General features: G+C 40.1%; 1 protein-coding gene and 1 long non-coding RNA gene across 3 annotated transcripts in view; one reads left to right on the top strand and one right to left on the bottom strand.

The window, feature by feature from the left end:
* The window catches only part of LOC145491645 (uncharacterized), a 59365-nt gene that overhangs the window by 7256 nt on the left and 33576 nt on the right, over positions 1-18533 (top strand). The window lies entirely within an intron of this gene.
* Positions 4-17028, bottom strand: LOC145491201 (short transient receptor potential channel 6-like). Of its 2 annotated transcripts, XM_081470355.1 has the most exons (8): positions 15666-17026; positions 9317-9614; positions 7925-8429; positions 6731-6926; positions 5899-6057; positions 5230-5295; positions 2612-2803; positions 4-2485 (listed from the first exon to the last, which is right to left on the bottom strand). In XM_081470355.1, exons 1-8 carry the CDS (start codon positions 16626-16628, stop codon positions 2438-2440), a joined length of 2427 nt encoding a protein of 808 aa, XP_081326481.1. In that variant the 5' UTR covers positions 16629-17026; the 3' UTR covers positions 4-2437. The 2 variants fall into 2 exon arrangements, 1 of the variants encoding a protein (XP_081326481.1); XR_014049790.1 differs by lacking the exon at positions 4-2485 and having other exon boundaries at positions 2711-3807; positions 4354-5295; positions 15666-17028.

The raw sequence follows: 18533 nt of genomic DNA, 5'->3' as shown, positions 1-18533 counted from the left end.
ATGCGATCTCACACAACATTTAATTATTAACTCCTATTACATCGCAAAATAACGGCTGGCCAGAAAGCAGTCTCACTGTCCTTTATGCTATGATTAAAAAATACCTACAGCTACGTTTATTCCACCAGACAATATTTTGAAAGGCTTCTCAGTAGTACAATAAACGACATTGTCATGTCATAACTCTAGTTTGAGAGCCGTAATGTGGGTGTAGCTTTAGTGAAGGTGAAAAAATAGCATTTTTATAATGTAGACCGTTATTAAGAACAATTGTTTGACTTGGATGCATTTCGGGAACGTAACAGCTTACCATTTCATTAATAAGAAGCAGGTAATCATTTTAAAACACCAAACCTAATTTTGTCCCCTTTGCCGGCGGTCACAGTGATATGTGTATCCCCGCACACATATCACTAGTGATATGTGTATCCCCTCCAAAATGGCGACCAGTGATATGTGTATCCCTCACCCTCCTCCCCTATACTTTAAATAGCAATATCCTCCTTGAAAGCGCTCTCGTCGTCCGGTCGCTTACTGGACGAACGACTAACCCAAACAGACTTAAACACAAATCTCAATTTTTGTAGTTGAAAAAGCTTACGTATCTGCTGCTGGAATTGTGTTCTTGATCCTAACTGGTTTTCTGCGAGCAAGATATAATTAATTTAAAGTTGAACACCAAATGGACCTAGATATATTTCAATTTGAGTTTCACGGCACGGGATTTCTAGGACGATATTAATTGCGCGGTGCATCCTCACCCCTCGAGTAACGCATATTCTCCATTGTTCATCGCCTTGTTTGCATCTGAATTATTCGTGGAGTGAAACACATATCACTGCTTCGACCCGCTCGCCATAAAATGATTAGTGGCACTCGTGTATCCCCTGCACCCGCTTTTCAGTTCGACTTTTTGTAAGATAGGTTAAGTCTCAAGCTGTATACATTGCTATACTGCGAATATTGCTAGCACGTTTCATAATATTCGACGTTTATTCTTCGGCAGTTAGCCTAGATAACGGCTGTCTTCAGGGGATACACATATCACTGCGCCATGTAATAATTAGTGATATGTGTATCCCCTGCATGCGGTCGTGTACAACCGAGGTCAGTGAAACTCCAGAAATCCCAAGCTATGAATAAATGCCGGGTGTGAATATTTCTAGCAAGCCAGTTATGACAATGCAAATGTAATGGGGATTTTTCTTCTTGGGTAGAAAGCCAATATAACAGCTGTGTCCATGGGGATACACATATCACTAGTTCATGAAATAATCAGTGATATGTGTATCCTTTATTATCCCGTGCACGCGTGCACGCGTTTTTAGTGGAATTATCGAGTTTCAAACTCCAGTAAACCCAAGCCGTGTAAAAACGTCGGGTGCTAATATATTTGCCTGCAGTTTTGACAAGGTTGATGCGCTATATTATAACAGTTGTGTTTATGGGGATACTGACATATCACTGCGCCATGAAATAATTAGTGATATGTGTATCCCCTGCACGCGATTTCAGTTTAGATATTTAGACATTCGAGTTGCAAACTCCGCAAACCTCAACCTGGGTATAAACGTCGTAGCGAGTAAGCAGCCAGCACGTTTCGGCAATAATTGGCCATTTTCGTCGATCAGGTAGATAGCCAATCTAACGGCTGTGTTTAGGGGATACACACTGAGATCACTGCGCCATGAAATAATTAGTGATATGTGTATCCGCTGTTCGAAGTTTTAGTCAGATATACAATCGAGTCGGTTGGAACTCAACCAAACTCAAGAAATCCTAATCTGCTCCGTTGGGCACGAATTCATTTCTGGTTTCTCTTACTCTTTACAGCGCTCGTTGGAACCTCGCAACCGAGTGGCCATTTTGTTCGTTGAATGCCCAGGTACGTATCAGTGTTTTGTGTATCCCCACAGGGGATACACATATCACTAGTGATATGTGTGCGGGGATACACATATCACGGGGATACACATATCACTGTGACACCGGCGATGAAGCTAAGTGTTTACTTGTTTTTGGAATGAAATAACCAGGTCAACTTTAAGACTATCGATTCAGCATCCTTAGCTCGGACAAGGAACAACACAATGGATAAATATATCATGTTACTGTTTAAAGACTAATAATAACTCATCTTCCCGTTAACGTTTATGACTGTACAAACAGCTTAGGTTCTCCCTTTCGTCTAACCTCGTTCTCTGGAACGAGACTGAAATGACTACTTTTTGAGCCTCGTTCCCTGGGAACGAGGCTGGAAATGAGTCTCCCAGGAATCGAAATGGATTGCTTGGAAACTGGAGAGAATAAAACAGTGCGTCGAGTTAAAATAGAACCATGCACGTATATCAGATCAAAATACAATGTTAAGACATTTGGTAAAATGTAAAAACTCCTGAATCTGTTTATGTTAAGCTTTCATGTCGCTATCCAGACGCTAGGGAGTTTCATTCCGTCTGTTGTGTTCTTGTGCTTTGTTTTCCCCCTGAATGATGATAAAAACAGAGAGTTCAGAGAATTATTTACTCTTCACATTTCTAATCTGGACACCTCTTTAATGTAGTCTCATATAATGTATGAAGGGACTAAATAAAGACCTCTGTTCACTTACCTTCGTTTGTCTCTCAATTGCATCAGCAGCATGTTTGCTTTCCTCGCGTCTTCTCAATGCATCTTGTAATCGAGTTATCAGATCTTTCAATTCCTCCTCGTCCAATCTCTCTGGAGGAGCAACAAACTGGTTTCTAGTTTTCTCCAAAGAGAGAAGATAGCGCTGGATCAAACGCTTCATCACAACGCAGCGCTGAATTTAAAATAAAAATATAAAAGCAAGAAGTTAAAAAACAAGAATCAAGGACACAAAACTGGAGGAAAAAGTAAAGGAAGTGGCCGAGTGAATTAAAGCGTTTAATGTAATGTTTAATATACATAGCCAACACACCAATCGCCCACCAAATTCTCCAGGCGAACAAGGTATACGAATTTGTCAAGACAAATGATCAATTTCTGGACTTTCCGTTTCTTTAGGCGTTCCTTAGGCGTGAAGTAAATGTGTCTCATGAGATTCCGTTCTTGTATTCTACCAAAGAAACGTACCCTAGTCACCCATGAACGGTAGATTTGACCCAAGTTCCAGACAGCCTCAGCTAGTTCGGTGAAGATACACCGAGTGGCGGTTATGGCCACAAAGGAACACTAGATTGTCTAAGTGCAGTTAACCCAAATTATCTCAAACTCGATTATCGCGAATTCCCCACAACCTTTAACTCTACTAATTTCCCCTTGGTTACACTTTTTCTGAAGATACCTTCTAAGAGACTACACATAGATTTGGGCCCGCAGCTGCTCCCTGACTGCAGGGCTGGAAATAACAGTCTGTCATCGGACATTGTCCGACCAAATTTTGAATATGTCCGGCCAATTTCACATTATGATCGGACATGATGTCCGAACATTTTACCAACACCAAGTTATTGTCCATCCATAAGATTTGATTTGATACATTGCTAAAAGGCTCGAAATTGCGACCGGTACGGTCGCCACTACGGCTAAAATTTTTATCTTTGGCGGCCAAAAATTCTGGTCGACAGCCGAGAATACGTCTGCATTCAAAGGCTACCATAATGGCGACTACGTTTCTCTGTGTTGACGATCAATAACGGTTATTTTCTCAGACATTATGTCCTTCCAGAACTACATAGCGAAAGACCTTTGCTTCTATAGCATTCAGCATAAGAAAAGAAAGCAATCTATCCTTTTGCTTTGCTGTAAAGGATTCCCTCACATCGGAAAACTTGCAAATGGCTGCTTGTGTTTGAAATCGCCCTATAATGCATTGCAAACCCTTGAGCATTGAGAACGTCATGTATGCCTACCGATTGTGTCTCTTGAAGTGCATGAATCCTTCAGAGACATTACATTAGCTACGTACACAAAATTAGCGGTCAAAAGTCTTGAAAATTTTTTCTTTACAGATTTTATGCATTGGGTTCTTTTCTGAGTAAAATTCCTATTTGATTGTTATCACTTAGTTGCCAAATGGCGACTCAAGATTTTTTTTTAATTTTAGGCCCTTGACTCTGACAGTCTCAGCCATATCCAGGAGCCCATTATGGGCTTCTGCCATATCATAAAGCAGAAGTGTTCATCTTTCCTGTACTTGCCAAATAAAATACTCTTCAGAAATCTCCCTATTATGCACTATGTGCATTGCGATATGCTGTTAGCACTTCATGTTTGTACCCTTGAGTCAACTTTGGTCAGGAGCACATCACTAGGAGCCTCCAACTCCCATACTAAGCCTATGTCATGGTATTTTTACAGAACGGTCTATTTTTAGGCTTCTTTTCCCACTAAAAAGGTCAGTTCCGGTCTATATGAGCTCGAATCAGTAAGGAGAAAAATGGCGGCCTCAGGTGGACATGTCGACCTAATCTTCTGGTGAAATTATAAAGTCCATGCTTGTGATTGGTCACTGAGGTTCCTGGGGGGGGGGGGGGGGCGCTGAATTCGCGGTAAATTCAAACTAAAAATAGATCGGTCTGTGAAAACACCGGGACAGGAATAATTGGGGTAGTTGTACACTCCTAGTGATGGGCTCCTGCTTTAATGGTAAAATTCAATAGGAAACCAGGTTTGCTTGAAGAACATATAATCAGAAGATAACCAGGAGAGATCTGTGCAGTCATCTTGTAGATTAAGTCATATAATCATCATAAATGATAAATAAATCAAATTTAAATGCAGTTTTGAACGATTTGTATTAAAAATCTTTACAGTTTGCCAATAAATTTTATTATGCTAATTAATTACGCTAATCAATTATGCAAATTAGTGTCCGGTCAAATTGATAAGATGTCCGACCAAAATGAAGATTTGAAAGGACACATGTCCTGTTAAAGAAGAAAAATTATTTCCAGCACTGCTGACTGTAACAATCGTTGTATTTTCTCACTGGGAGCCCTCATTCCCATTCCAAATGCCCTAGGCTAGTATAAATTATAAAGCCAAGCAAGCCCGGACACGGAAACAAACGGTAGCTCAGAAAGACACAAGTTATAACTGCGGGGAGGAGCTCGGGAGAGGGCAATAAGCGGAAGGTGGAAGGCTTTTTTGATGAAGAGGAGAAAAATAAGATTAAAACACTCTTAGATACGCGGGGATAAAATTCACTCGATTTTAGCGAGAGAGACAGAGAGTCATGGTAGGTATGTGCGTGACATCACTTACCCTCTGTATGTCGACCTTATCTCTCAGTCGTGATGCTGGTATATCTCGACTGGCACAGCATTCGCGCTAAACACAGCAAAACAAAGCAACTGACATGAAAACTGGCGAGTACCAAATATATATCATCCTTACAATCACCTTTTTGACTATAGCAGTCTTTGTAGCCGTTATGGCTGTCGCGCAATGCTTTTCGAGATATCTTCGTGTGACAGTACAAGGAATGACTTTGTGTCGAACGTCGGTAAATAACAGTTCAGCGATTATAAATACAGGCATCAAATGGCAAAGCTCTGATTGTTACAAAATGAAAGATGGGTAAAGTCTGCATACGAGCCAAGTGGCACATCAGGCCGAGGCTTATCCCGGCTCTGTAGCATGAAGCGACTGGGAATATTTCTACCTCCCCCGCGGATGGGATGCTAGTCCATCGCAGGGTTACCCCCACCATTTAGTTCGCCAGTACCCGTTTATACACCTGGGTGGAGAGAGGCACTGTGAGAATTAAGTATTTTTTTCCCAAGAACAAAACGCAATGTCCCGGCCAGGGCTCGAACCCGGACCGCTCGATCCGGAGACAAGCGCACTAACCATGAGCCCACCGCGCCTCCCAGAAACGAAGACAACCTCCATACAACTTCCTGATGCCTCCTAGCGAGCAAGCCAACTTACCACACAGCTCGCAGGACCAGCGCACAGTCTTCTAAAAAGACGAAACACCAATTTAGGTGGAGGAATGAGGTTGAATGGAGGCGGCATCACGTTGCCTTCATCAAGATAAGGCATCCACATCCGGGTTCTAGAGAATTTCCACTGAATATCTGCGTCGTCCTTTGGGAACAAGCAAAACACTGAATTAAAAACCGGCCGTCAAAATCTAAAACTCTACCGAACTTAAAGAACTTAAAACTGGGAAATTTATTCTGATGCGCCGTCTTTATCACGTTTAAAGTTCTTAAAAACGCCCACTTTCACTTTTTCTTGCTTGGGCGAGCTTCTTGTGCATAGTAACTGACTCTAACCTCCCCTCTTAAACCGCAAAGTTCCTGAAGTAGTGATCACCCCAAGAATTTGGAGTTAAATTTCACGATTGCGAGCAAATCGCTAACGTAACGACCATCAAATCGAAGGCAACTTGAATTGTAGTGAGAAGCAACGGAAATAAAAGATACAACAAGCTGTACTAAAATGATACGATGCTTCTTTTTTGGTGACGGTTATTATTCCAAAGGAAATGTTTTACTTCGCTTTGATATTATACAAAAAAATGTCAGCAAAATGATTTTTCCTCTTCATCTCTTTATATATTACCGTGTTTACACATTTTATTAGTCAAAGATGGATCGATCCACATATGGTACAAGTTGTTGCCACCCAAAAGTAGCGACTCCCAAAAAATACCAAGGGTCTCCCTAAAAGCAGCGGTAGAAAAAGACTGCTTCAAATCTAGAGTGGGGATAGGTGTTATTTTCGGACCTTTCGCCGGGTTATACGGTCAACTTACCGCGACTCTCTGATAAGAGTTTGCCATCATGGCAATCAGCATATTTAAAGCGACCAAAATAGACAGAATACTGTACAGTCCCAGCAGTAATTCACCAGTGTACTGAGTGATGACGAAGTTCTTATCCGTGCTTAAGTCCGATAGCGCTGACTTTCCAAACAAATCCCAGAATAGGAACCTTAGGCTTCCATCAATCCTGAAAAATGCAAAGTTTAGTATTACATCCTATGCATATATATGATGGAAGCGCGGAAAAATGCGTGAGCTAGTCACGACTATTTTTTTTCTTGTTGTTGGATGATAAAGTGGTGCGAGTAAGTTAATGCATCCCCACGATCTATTTCAGTAAACGCGTACGCAAAATTAAACTCTAATTGTCCGCCAAATATAAACGAAAAAGGAGTACCAGTTTTTCTTAACAATAAACTGCTTTCTTTAAAATGCGCTGTTCTGAAAAAGAAATTTGCCAAACTAATTCGTTAGTTCTGCATCTTAACATCTCGTATTGCAAAGTTCAGACCAAGCGTGAGGTCAAGATGCCTGAATATTGGCCGCGTTCTTGTTTTTGCAAGTTTATGGTCCGAGACGGAGTTGAAATCCATACGCTACAAAGCAGGCAAAAACCGGACGACGCCAATATCCACTTATCTTGACCGAACAACCTTGCTCAATAAAGGATTTATTACAAGGGATAAAGAACACTAAAATTATGGTATTTGCGCTCGGGTCAGCGCGTAATCCCGACCGCACAGTATAGCGCCATCTTGCCTGCTGCTGTATTTCGCAGAAAGAGTTTGTTCTTTCTGCTAACTTCTTCCAGGCGTTCAGTTAGTTGGGGCGCAGCGCGAAAAGCGGCGAGTGAAAAACTGAACCCCTGGAGAGGCTATCTTTCTGCCTGATAATTACTCCTTTACACCCAGCTTGTTCGGTCAAGAGGGCTGCGTGTTTGTGGATCTCAACTCCCTTTCTGTCTATAAAAGTGCAAATAAATAAATAAATAAATAAATAAAAAAATAATAACAATAAAATAAAGAACCTGGCCAATATCCAGTCATCTTGACTTCACGCTTGGTCAACAACACATGCATGTAATACCCCGATCCATGTGAGTCATTTAAATTAACTTTGCGACAGGGTTATTTGTGAATTATTACTAATATCAGAGCAGGAAATATCAGTTGATAAAGTACTTACTGGGCAAATTTGTGTTCAGTCGCATTCCCAGTAAACGCTTCCCTGGCTTGAACGTACCGAGAGTACACTTTCCTCTCCGCCCAACCGAACGCAAGAAACAGTAGCAAAAACAAGAACAGAAACTTCGCAATGTCCCGAATCATCTTCACAAGTGACAGCTGCAGCGGACCGAGAACGGAGTTCACTTGGAATGAATTGGACGCATTGATGAAGCTCAAGACCAAACCAATGGAAAAGAACGCATTGGACAAAAGAATGAGGCGGTAGGCGGACTCTTTCGCACTGATACCGAATGCTTCACGGACAGGTATTGCAGAGGTCCCCTTGCCCTCCACAGAAAGGAAAAATCCAGCAAGCCAGAGAAGCCCAGAGATTACAAACATTCCCAGCATGAAAAGCGTGACGACATTCCAGTATTGCGAAAAGTAGCGCTCTTTACCCTGACGGTAAGCTTCTTTTGCCTCTTGGAACAGCAAACCAGCGATCCACAGCGCTATAAGGACATCTGCCAAGTAAAACAGCGTCAAATTCCACGGCGGCACACTTTATCAATTTACAGACAGATTTATATCCTAGTACAACAATTTTACGTATGTAATTTCTCGAACTGAAAAGAAGGAAGTTCCGTTTGTTATCTCAGTCGTGCTGCACATTGAGGCGGCGTGGCGTTGTGGTTAGGGCGCTGGATTCAGTTTGCGCTGGATTTATAGCGTCCCAAATTACCGCAGCAGTGCTAAATACCATGACGTTTAAATAAACTGATTTATTTGTTACGTTATTGCAATTCTGGACTTTCGTTTGTAAACTTGCGTCATTAATATTTTTTTAAAGTAACACGTGTTATTGTTCTACTCCATCCTCTCCTCCCTCCCCTTCCCGTCCTATACACGACAGCTGAAGATTGGTGAAATTGAAAAAGATCTTTTTTTTGTTGTTGAAATTTTAAGGTTGGTTTGCATATTAAATTTTGCCTATTGTTATGGTAAGGATTGTTAAGACAATTTAGGCTAACTGTAGTGCCATTTAGTCATCTCGTATTTAGATACGCCTGCTGCTCGCTAATTGCAATTTTCTTCTTCTAGTTTTCCCGGGACCTAGGGATGCCTTTTCGCTTCTCGCTGGAAAAATCTCAGGCGAAAAATAGCGCGAACTGTTCGCAATTTAGACTGCATCTTGTCTTATTTTTATTAACGAACGACTTTTTAGTTTGTTGTTAGGGCAACCAGATAACGTTGTGAGTTCAAATTTCTGGCGAGCCTGCAAACGGCGGAACGCACTTGATAATCGGGAAAACTTTCACACAAGAACATACTATTCATCTCAAAAAAAAATTTAGCTTGTAACAGAAAACAACAAAGTGAGAGGGGTAACGGTAAGTGAAAACGTACTTACCGAAGATTTGAAACTGAAGTACATCATAAAATTTGTCTTGAACCGAGGAAAAGATGAGCAGCATAAGAAACAAGTAGAATGAACCCGTGTGACTCGTGAACTTCAAGATTGGTCTCTTTAGGAGCTTGCTGATCCGGCTGTTGGGTAACAAGAAATAACATAGCGCCAATAACGGCCCCGATACTGTCAACAGCAGACCCAACATCAGCTTGGTCAGGAAGCCAGAATCTTCCCATCCTCCTAATCCGTCGTACAGAACTGAGTTCAACATCAGCTGGCTGTAGGGGTGAGCTATAAACTGCGAACAAACAACAGAGACTGCTTGTGAGCACTAAGTATCACTGGGAACATGCAACGGCAGAGTCTCCTAACAGGAGACGGTAACCCCTTTTATGATCGCTATTTATGTCGTCACGATGGGTCATCATCCATCGCTTGCACATGCTTACATGTAGGGACGGACCATTATTTTTTTGAGGGAGGGTGTCGGGCAATTTCCATAAAAGCTTCCTTCACATCAAAAACGGCTGAAAAAAAATTTGCAAGGAGAGCCACCGGAAAAAAAAAAAAAAAACCATCTAGCAAGTGCTTTCTACTATCCAGGTCCTGTGTTTGGCTTAAAAATATATTTCATGCACTAGCTATTGCCCATCAGAAAAAGTCATGCACAACCTACAAGCGAGAAAAAAAAAATCATACTCCCCAAAATTGTCCAATCCAACCCCACCCCCCTCAAAAAAAATAATGGTCTATTCCTTAGTAGAGTATAGCTGCATTGTGTGAACACAGAAACTGCAATGTAGCATCCCATGACTGTCAAAATGAAGTGGAAATATGAACTTCCATCAAAATTGAATAAAAGGGATACAATATCTACACAAGTTTTACATGCAATTCCAAGTATTTAGGTTCATTCTTTGGACAGTGACAACAAAACTAGTGAGAAAATCTCAGATAGTGCAGAGCGCAATTGATAGCTCTGGTACAGTAGTCCCATAAGTACTCACCCCTGCTCGGTTCACTTCCGGTTTGTGTCTACCTTGGTAGTCTGCTACGGTTTTCCCCTTTGCAGTGTGTATGTTTCAAGGTTGTGTTTTCATTCAAGGTCCAAAACTTACGCACAAATTAATTACTACTGGTGTTTTACGTTGATTTTCGTTCATTTTAAATTCAATAATACGCTGAAGCAGCAAACGTGACAATTTAGCTCTTCACACCAACTTTGTAACTTGATACTTTTGTTTTCCTCGCAAAGGCATGTAATATGAAACACTTGTTTTCTCCAAAACATACGGAAGATGTCCTTGTTTTTTGGAGATAAATGACAGAAAGTTAAATATCTGATGTAGTGATGAAGAAACGGAACAGAAACGATGTTGTTTTACTAAAAATGCAGATTTTTACCGATGAACAAGAACTAATTTAATTACCAGATAGTCACGAAATACCACTTTCTTTTTCTGTTGCCACCTTTGTTGTTAACAATAAAACAATTCAAAATTAACACACAACGATATTGATGGCTGAGAAGCATTTCAACGAAAAGTATTGAAGATAAACAGCGCTACTTGGCCGATATGAATGAGTCTCTTCAAAGACTGATTAAATTAATTTGCGCTTTCATTAGGTGCCACGGCGTCTGCAGCAATATTTGAGCATTTTCCTGGTTTCTTTTCTTACAAAGTTACAATTTGCGGAGTATTAAAGCCACTAACTTGGGAACTTTTTGGTCTCTCTTACAGACACAATTAAGGCAAGAAATAAACAAGCCGCTCAGGAGAAGCAATACATTTGAACCCTGACAAGCACATTATTGTTGATTGAAAACAGCAGATGATATTTGTTGAACCGACCTGTGTGTAATTCTAAAAGCTACGCAGCCACAGCAACGTTTCACTTTTTCAATAAAAAGGGACAATTGGCGCTACCTGAAAAATAACTGCCGTCCTTGGTCACATGACATGATATATAAAATACCGCGTGGAAAGAGTGTATAACACTAACGATGCTAGAACGCATGCGTCTCACTTGTTGAGCTCAACCATAAGGAAAACCACTCAACATTTGTGCGTGATTCCGTATGCAATGTATCCTTCACCTAATATAGAAGCCACGAACGCTAACTAATCTACGCATGCGTTTAGGGCAAATTAGTTTTGTTCTAAGGAGAATGGCACCACAAGGAGAGCAAGAAGTTACCTGAAACAAATATATAGCTTTGCGATGTTCAAAGTTAAGTGACGGCGATGGAATGTGTTTTACGTAGAGTACACATGTACCTTTCCCACTCTACCCCCGCTACTTCCTTGCCTCTAGACTAATTAATTAATTGAAATTAATTAATTAAACAAACATTAAAGTTTACACCTTAGCGCCATAGGGCCATAGGGCTATAGCGCCATAACGCCTTAGTTCCTTAGCGGCAGGCAGCTCCCATAACCATCCCAATAGTGCACTCTGCACTAAAAATGAATTTTTTTAACAGACATCAACTTTTTCAAATTTTCACTTTCTCGCTTTGAAATACGGCATTAACCAAAGCTATGAGTTTTATGTATTTAACTATAGGTCAGTAGGCAGCTGGAGTGAACATCGATCATTGCCACAGTTCAGTGTAATAATACCATAAGCATGCTCTTCCCAGTCCTCTCAAATGAGAAAATTATCCTTTCCACAGTCCTTAGCATCATAATAAGCACCTTACAATTTTCAACTGGAGTTAAGTCAGGTAGAACCATGACTGATATGAGAGGTATTTGTCCAGCTCTAGGGTTGCAGACTCAAAGCCATGACACTACTGTTTATGGGCAGATAGACTGACATCTCTCGACAACACTCATTGGATAAAAGTCTGCATACAACCGGGCTCGAGACTAACTTTTCAGCTTGCTAGCCCGGTGGCTAGTGATAGGTTTGATTCACTAGCCAAAACAAATTTTTCATTAGTTAGACGCAGACATTTGTAACTGTAATGTGAACAAAAAATTCTCCCAGACTTATGAACCCAACTTCTTAGTTCAATCAGTTTCAGTACCTTTTTATCGAATCGGCCACCATATTACTGACGTGCAATAACTTCAACTTATCAGCTTTTAGAAATAAGTTAGTATGCTTTACATTTGAAAGTCTTATAATAAAACAGACTTCACCAATCACGCTTTTTTAAATGAAAAACATAGGTTCCATTCTTCATTGTCAATCAAGTTCATAATACCTAGAAAGACACTAGTATAAATTTAACATAGCTATTAAAACTTTGAAATTGGACGTTAGAACGTGTTTTCAAACCCGCTAATCCCACTAATCCCACTAACAATTTTCGCCCCCTTGATTCTCACAGAACTAGGCTTTTGTACATTATGCTTTTATTTCCCGACTAAAATGCTCCACCTTAATGCACCATTTTTTCCACTAAAATGCTCGGTTAATGCTCATACATAGGGTTTTTTACATTTTAATAATTTTAACGTTTCAACACAATTAATAGTTCAGAGTGCTTAACAAAAACGTATACTTAGTACAACAAGTATAACAACAACGTATGTGATAGTTTTAATACACCAAAAGATAATTCTCTAAATGATCTGTTGTTCTGTTAATCCTTTGTCCCGTTTCAGTGATACTTAAGTGAAGAGGTTAAGTTAAGTCTTCACTTTCTCATAACAAATATTTTATTTCTATTTTCTGTGGAAAAAAAATATTACTTTCCCGGGAAAATGCCACTAAAATGCTCGAATAATACTCAATGCTTTTGCCTCACTAAAATGCTTGAAAAAATGCTAGCATAATGTACAAAAGGCTACACAGAACCGCCGTCAAAACGTCGGAACTGGCGCCGCCGAAAAACATTCTTTTCTTTCAAAATACCGATTCACGATTTTCATGAACAAAATAATTCATTCCACCTTAACTCTATACGTTGCAAACATACGCATCGATGTTATAATTAAAGGCGTCGCTTAACAATGAAAACCGAAGTTTTCGCTTCCGTGAGAAATTCTCACAGAGCTTCGCAACTCGCCGCCGAAAAACATTCCTTTCTTTCAAAATGCCAATTCACGATTTCTCATGAACACAATCATTCGTTCCATCTTAACTTTATTTACAAGTTGCAAACATGGGCATCAATATTATATAGGCATCATTCAAATTTTCGAACTGCGAATTTTTAATTTTTTAAAAGCGTACGTGACCCCCAGTACTCTGCGAGCAGTTGGTTTCTTGGCCGTCGATAAAGCCAGGAACATGGAACATCCAAGAACATTCCGGAACATTTCGGAACATCAAATAGTTATAACAATTGAGCAAAAAACATGTGTAAAATTAAATTTCCTAAATTAAAATATACAAAAGTAAACTGGTATCAGCTGAAAATATGAAAAAAAAAATATATATATATATATATTGGGGGGGGGGGGGTTAGGGGAGTCGGTAGGGGAGGGGTAGGGAGCGTTGGGTATTCATTCGACTGACCACAATGAATACAGGCTCCTCTTCTTTTGCACCCATTGCGTCATATGGCTTTATAGCACTGTTTTTTCAACACAAACATGTACTGTTGTAACCGGTTCTACGGAATTGCGGGGAATGGTCGAAAATAACACGAGAAGCGATAATAACGGAACGTTCTTCGATCTTTAATACTCTTCGAAGGACAGGATCTCGATACGGCTGGCGAGACGACGGCTCAAAGAACAAAATGTTTCGAACGACACTTTAAAATATTTAACATATGTGACACAATGTGTCACGGTAACTCAAAGTCTCTTCAACATGGACGATTTACAGAAGCCCAAGTAACAAGCAAGTTATAATTAATAAATCATCAGAGTTTGAGCAGTCCGAACTAATTTAGACAAGAAACTCAATGCCGAAGAGTTTCTATTTCTATCTCATGGAGAAACTATTTCTTCATGAGAAATCGTGTATACGCATATCTTTGAATTGACGTAATGAATTGAATAAAGAAATCACACCGGTGTACCCATATTTTTCGGTCTGATTAAAGAGTTTGAACGCCACCATCTTGGTTTTCTATGAAGAAGAAATCTAGGAATAGGGAACAGTCACACGATTAAACTGATGGCAAACGACTGGAAGGAATGGATTAGTCGTCTAAGTTGCGAGCCTTCACTCATTGCAGTCATTTTCAATTTTTTTCCCTTTGTTTGTTATGTTTTTGTTTTGTTTTGTTTTTACATTTAATTTGTTTTATATATTCCGAGCTGATACCAGTTTATTTTTGTTTAATTTAATTTTTGAAAATTTTATTTTACATATTTTTCTCAAAATTATTATAATTATTCGATGTTCTGGGATGTTCCGGAATGTTCCGGGAGCCCTGGTTTCTCCTACGCCGAACAAGAGACGCGCATGAAACATGATCCCTAGAGTTCCGCACGATTTCACGCATGACGGCTAATCATTAGCGGCAAGCAGTTCGATTGTCGTTCGTCGCTTTTTACTAAGGGAAAAAACAAACAAAAAAGTCAATCATTCTTTGGTATTTTAGTAAATTATTTATGATATTTATTACAGCCAATGTTTTAAATTCTGCACGCTTTGACTCAATTTCGTTTTGTGAAGAATTTGACATAACTTTTAATTGGTTTCCTCTGGGCCTCCAGCGCTCACAAATCTTCACTAGCTAAAAGCTAGTGAAACGCAAAAACCACTAGCCAAAATGGAATTTTTACTAGTCTGTCGCTAGTTGGCTACCGTTAGTCTCAAGCCCTAAATACAAGCCAAGTTCATCAGGCCAGCACTAATCACTCACTGGTTTCTGTTGCAAACACTACTTTTTCTAAGGAAAATTGCATTAATTCACAGTTTGTTTTAGTTTTGCTTTGGATAGAAAAACTTTTGAATAACGCCTTTTTGCGACAAAATATTTTGCAACGATTGTCGCTATTGTCACTAAAATATTCGATTGCAGAATTGTTTATAGTTTTGCCGTCAAATTCATCCAAAACTAAAGAAAAATAACTGTCTGGGATTTTAGTTGAGCTTAGAAATTGAAATTATTTCCGTAGAACTGAATTGCAAACCCCGTAATTCAAGTGAAAATAGGTTATGCAATAAAGTTATTATCGATTGTGCGTATTATTTACCAGGTTAACTAAAGCATGACTGGCTAGAATTGTCAGGTCACTTGAAAAATTTGCATGCAGACAGTGAGGGTTGACACCCTGAGGTAATTGCATTTTGTTAGCATGGTGATTCAACCATTTCACAAATACTCTTTGTTATCTAATAAAACATCCAGTTTGTTTGAGTAGCACTTTCAAAAGTCACTATCAATTATAGGACATAACGCGCGATTAAGTTTTTTAAAAATAGTTTACCCTACCTTTTCATTCCTATTTGCAATGGCTAAATTCAGCACGCTCAGCTTTTGGGCCTCTTTTCCTCCTCTAACCTCCACGTACTCTAACTGGTCAATACCTGGTACACTCATCACACAAGCAATTTCTTCCATCGATCGGCACTTTGCGAGAAGTGAAACCGCGAACTCCTCGCATCCATCCGACAGCTTCTTGTAATCGTTCTTGAATTCATACTCAGTCTCCACTAAGCTCTCCAACTTCCGGTTTAAAAAGAACGCTCGGATGATTGGGTCTTTCGATGATCTTATGTCTCGTTCTCCGTCGGAACTTTCGCTGGAGTTCTCGAGCAAATAAGACATGCACAAGAAAACAGGGCTTGCAAGCGCTCGGTAGCTATGCAAACGATAAAGAGAACTCCCCAATGGCTTTCCGAAGCTCTCGCATTCACTGCAATCACAAGATCTATTGTGGAATGACGGTTCTTCAATCTTATATCCCCTCTTTAGCAAAAGCTCCACTATTTCTCGGTTACCATTGTGCGAAGCCAGCATCAAAGGCGAAATGAATTTTCTGTACTGAGCTTCGCTTGTCTGTTGTGAAAGAGAAACATTGCTTGAACTTGCACCTTGAGGCTCAGTATCGCTCACGAACTCGAGCAATGCCTTCACCCAGTCGACCGACCCATTTGCAACAGCTTGTAGCAATGTCGTACCGACTTCGGCTCCCTTTTCAAGCAGAAATTTTGCGATATCATGGCGGTCGTTGTTCACCGCTAGCTGCAGTGCGGTTTCTCCCGACAAGTTGACACAGTTTAAGTCAACATGTTTCTCCTGCACGTACGAACGAACCTCGTGTGTGCGCCCTTCACGAACTGCGTCAAGAAATCCACGCTGCTCCTCGCTTAGAGCAATGTCTCCACTAGAAGGTGAATCTGTTAAATCTTCAAGCGTTACTGCAGTTAATGGTGGTTCATAAGCGTTCTCCATACTCAAGAGTCGTGGATTGAAGAGTGTTAAAGACCGTTGCAGAGTTCCGCTTTTCAGTATTCACACCTCCATGGCCGACAATAGTGATTTGTTTTCGTCCGTATCGCTAGACCTCAGAGCCTGCGATACTTTTGGTCAGCCACAGGGGACCCGCACACTTTATGAGCAACAAGAAGATCTGTTAGATCTTATAACCGCGCTTTTAAAATTTAACTGTTTTCTTAGCACTACAGTCGCAACGGAGTGCACATTTTAAAGCAATCCTTGATGATTCATTGGTTTCTCTAGACATCACATCACTTGATCAACACAAACTGTATTATTGCACCATCAGTCGTAGCCGTTGTGAAATCTCCGATGACGTAATAGCTGGTTTTCACCTGACGTCACTAAAATTCAAACTACAAAAGTATTGATATTCTTGAGATTTTCCTTTAATGATGTATAAGAGCAGCTGAAAACTAATATTCAAACAAATTTTCGTTCCGAATGGTTTCTTGGTTTTGTGATACACTGCGCTTGAATTTCTAGGCTTTTGCGTGACGCGGCATTTACAGGACGGCCTAGAGAGCTGTCATGATGGTTAAAAAAAGTGACTTATTTCCGGGAATTTGGCTATCTGAGCAGCTCATGTCTTAGAAAAAGTATTATGTTAATGTTTTAGAGTTCCTCGAGGGATAAATTCGCGCTTTTGTAGCAAAACTCAGTGACAGATGTTTCTGTTGGTTTCCGGCCGCCATGTTGGTGCCCATGCGAATGGGCACCAGCATGGCGTCTCCATACAATCTCTATAAATTTGGGTAAAACATTTCTCCGCATATCTTGCATAAGAAAAATTGCTGTGACCAGAATCTTGGCGAAAGTCTTTGCATCTTTACCTTCTTTCATTTCCCAGATTCTGGACTTAATCTATTGAACGGTTTTGATTTTCATTTTGATCTATTTTGAATGGCGTGACAATGAAAACCGGCAATAGTCTTAACCTGGAACTTTCTTCGGCATATGTATGGGAATGAAGATACGAACGCTATTAACAACAGCTTTCTTTCTTAAAAGTCAAGATTAAATTTAATTGTTTTTTCCCCTAAGGAAAGGGCTAGCAAAGAAGTCTAACGAGTCACATAATTCAGGAATTGCGTTATCCACGGCTATCTTTAGTACGGTGGTTATTTCCCTACCAATGACGCAATCCTTGCATGTTGTGACATGTTCTTTGCTTGGCTTGCAAATATTTAATTTTCCTTCTGATTACCGAACTGGCTGCGATGAAACAGCCAAAGAATTTACTTCATTTGCCTAAAACCGCAAGAAATGCTTGCAAAATTGCAAATAAATTAATGACCGTTGCTTCTGCCGAAATAAACTTGCGAAGTAAACACGATCTTATTTGCCACGTAGCGAAAGTGAAAGCTGCAACGTCAACGCATTCCATGGCTGACGTAATACCTTTTTTTAGCGTATTTATTATTCCCTTTGAATCCAACGCTTCGATAAAAAGAAAAGAAAATATACAAAAAAGAAAACAATATCCCTAAAATTGTCCGTGTATTTATGTTTTTACAGCTTCTGGCGGAAAAACATCACACGTTGCGTGACTCAAAATTTGGCCGAGAGGGAGCTTGGGTCTGGTCACCGACCAAAAAAAAAAAAAAAATAAACCCCGGGTAAACCTAGAACCGCGCTCGGCCCATGGCCGCGCGGCTAATAAAAATTAATGTACGGTTATTTGCCTGTGTTCCCGTGCCTTTTTGAGACATTTAGAAGGGATTTGAATGAAGGGAAGGCGGTTTACATTTCCGATTATCTCGTCTGCCGCATAGTAATCGGAGCGTCATATTACAATGTGACAGTCGAGATAATATTCGGAAATGTAAAGCGCCTTCGCCTCATTCAAATCCCTTCTAA

This window comes from Orbicella franksi, chromosome 1 (assembly GCF_964199315.1).
Source record: "Orbicella franksi chromosome 1, jaOrbFran1.1, whole genome shotgun sequence".
NCBI classification, from domain to species: Eukaryota; Metazoa; Cnidaria; class Anthozoa; order Scleractinia; family Merulinidae; genus Orbicella; species Orbicella franksi.
The sequence above is the reverse complement of the archived record's forward strand: the minus strand, read 5'-3'. Positions and strand labels throughout refer to the sequence as shown.

Excerpts from the sequence above, each read along its gene's own strand:
- LOC145491201 (XM_081470355.1), bottom strand. The coding sequence starts at position 16,628 with ATGGAGAACGCTTATGAACCACCATTAACTGCAGTAACGCTTGAAGAT. Across the intron at positions 6,058-6,730 it reads ACTCTTATCAGAGAGTCGCG|GACGACGCAGATATTCAGTG; the intron begins GTAAGTTGACCG and ends TTGTTCCCAAAG. Across the intron at positions 2,804-5,229 it reads ATAAGGTCGACATACAGAGG|CGCTGCGTTGTGATGAAGCG; the intron begins GTAAGTGATGTC and ends TTTTAAATTCAG.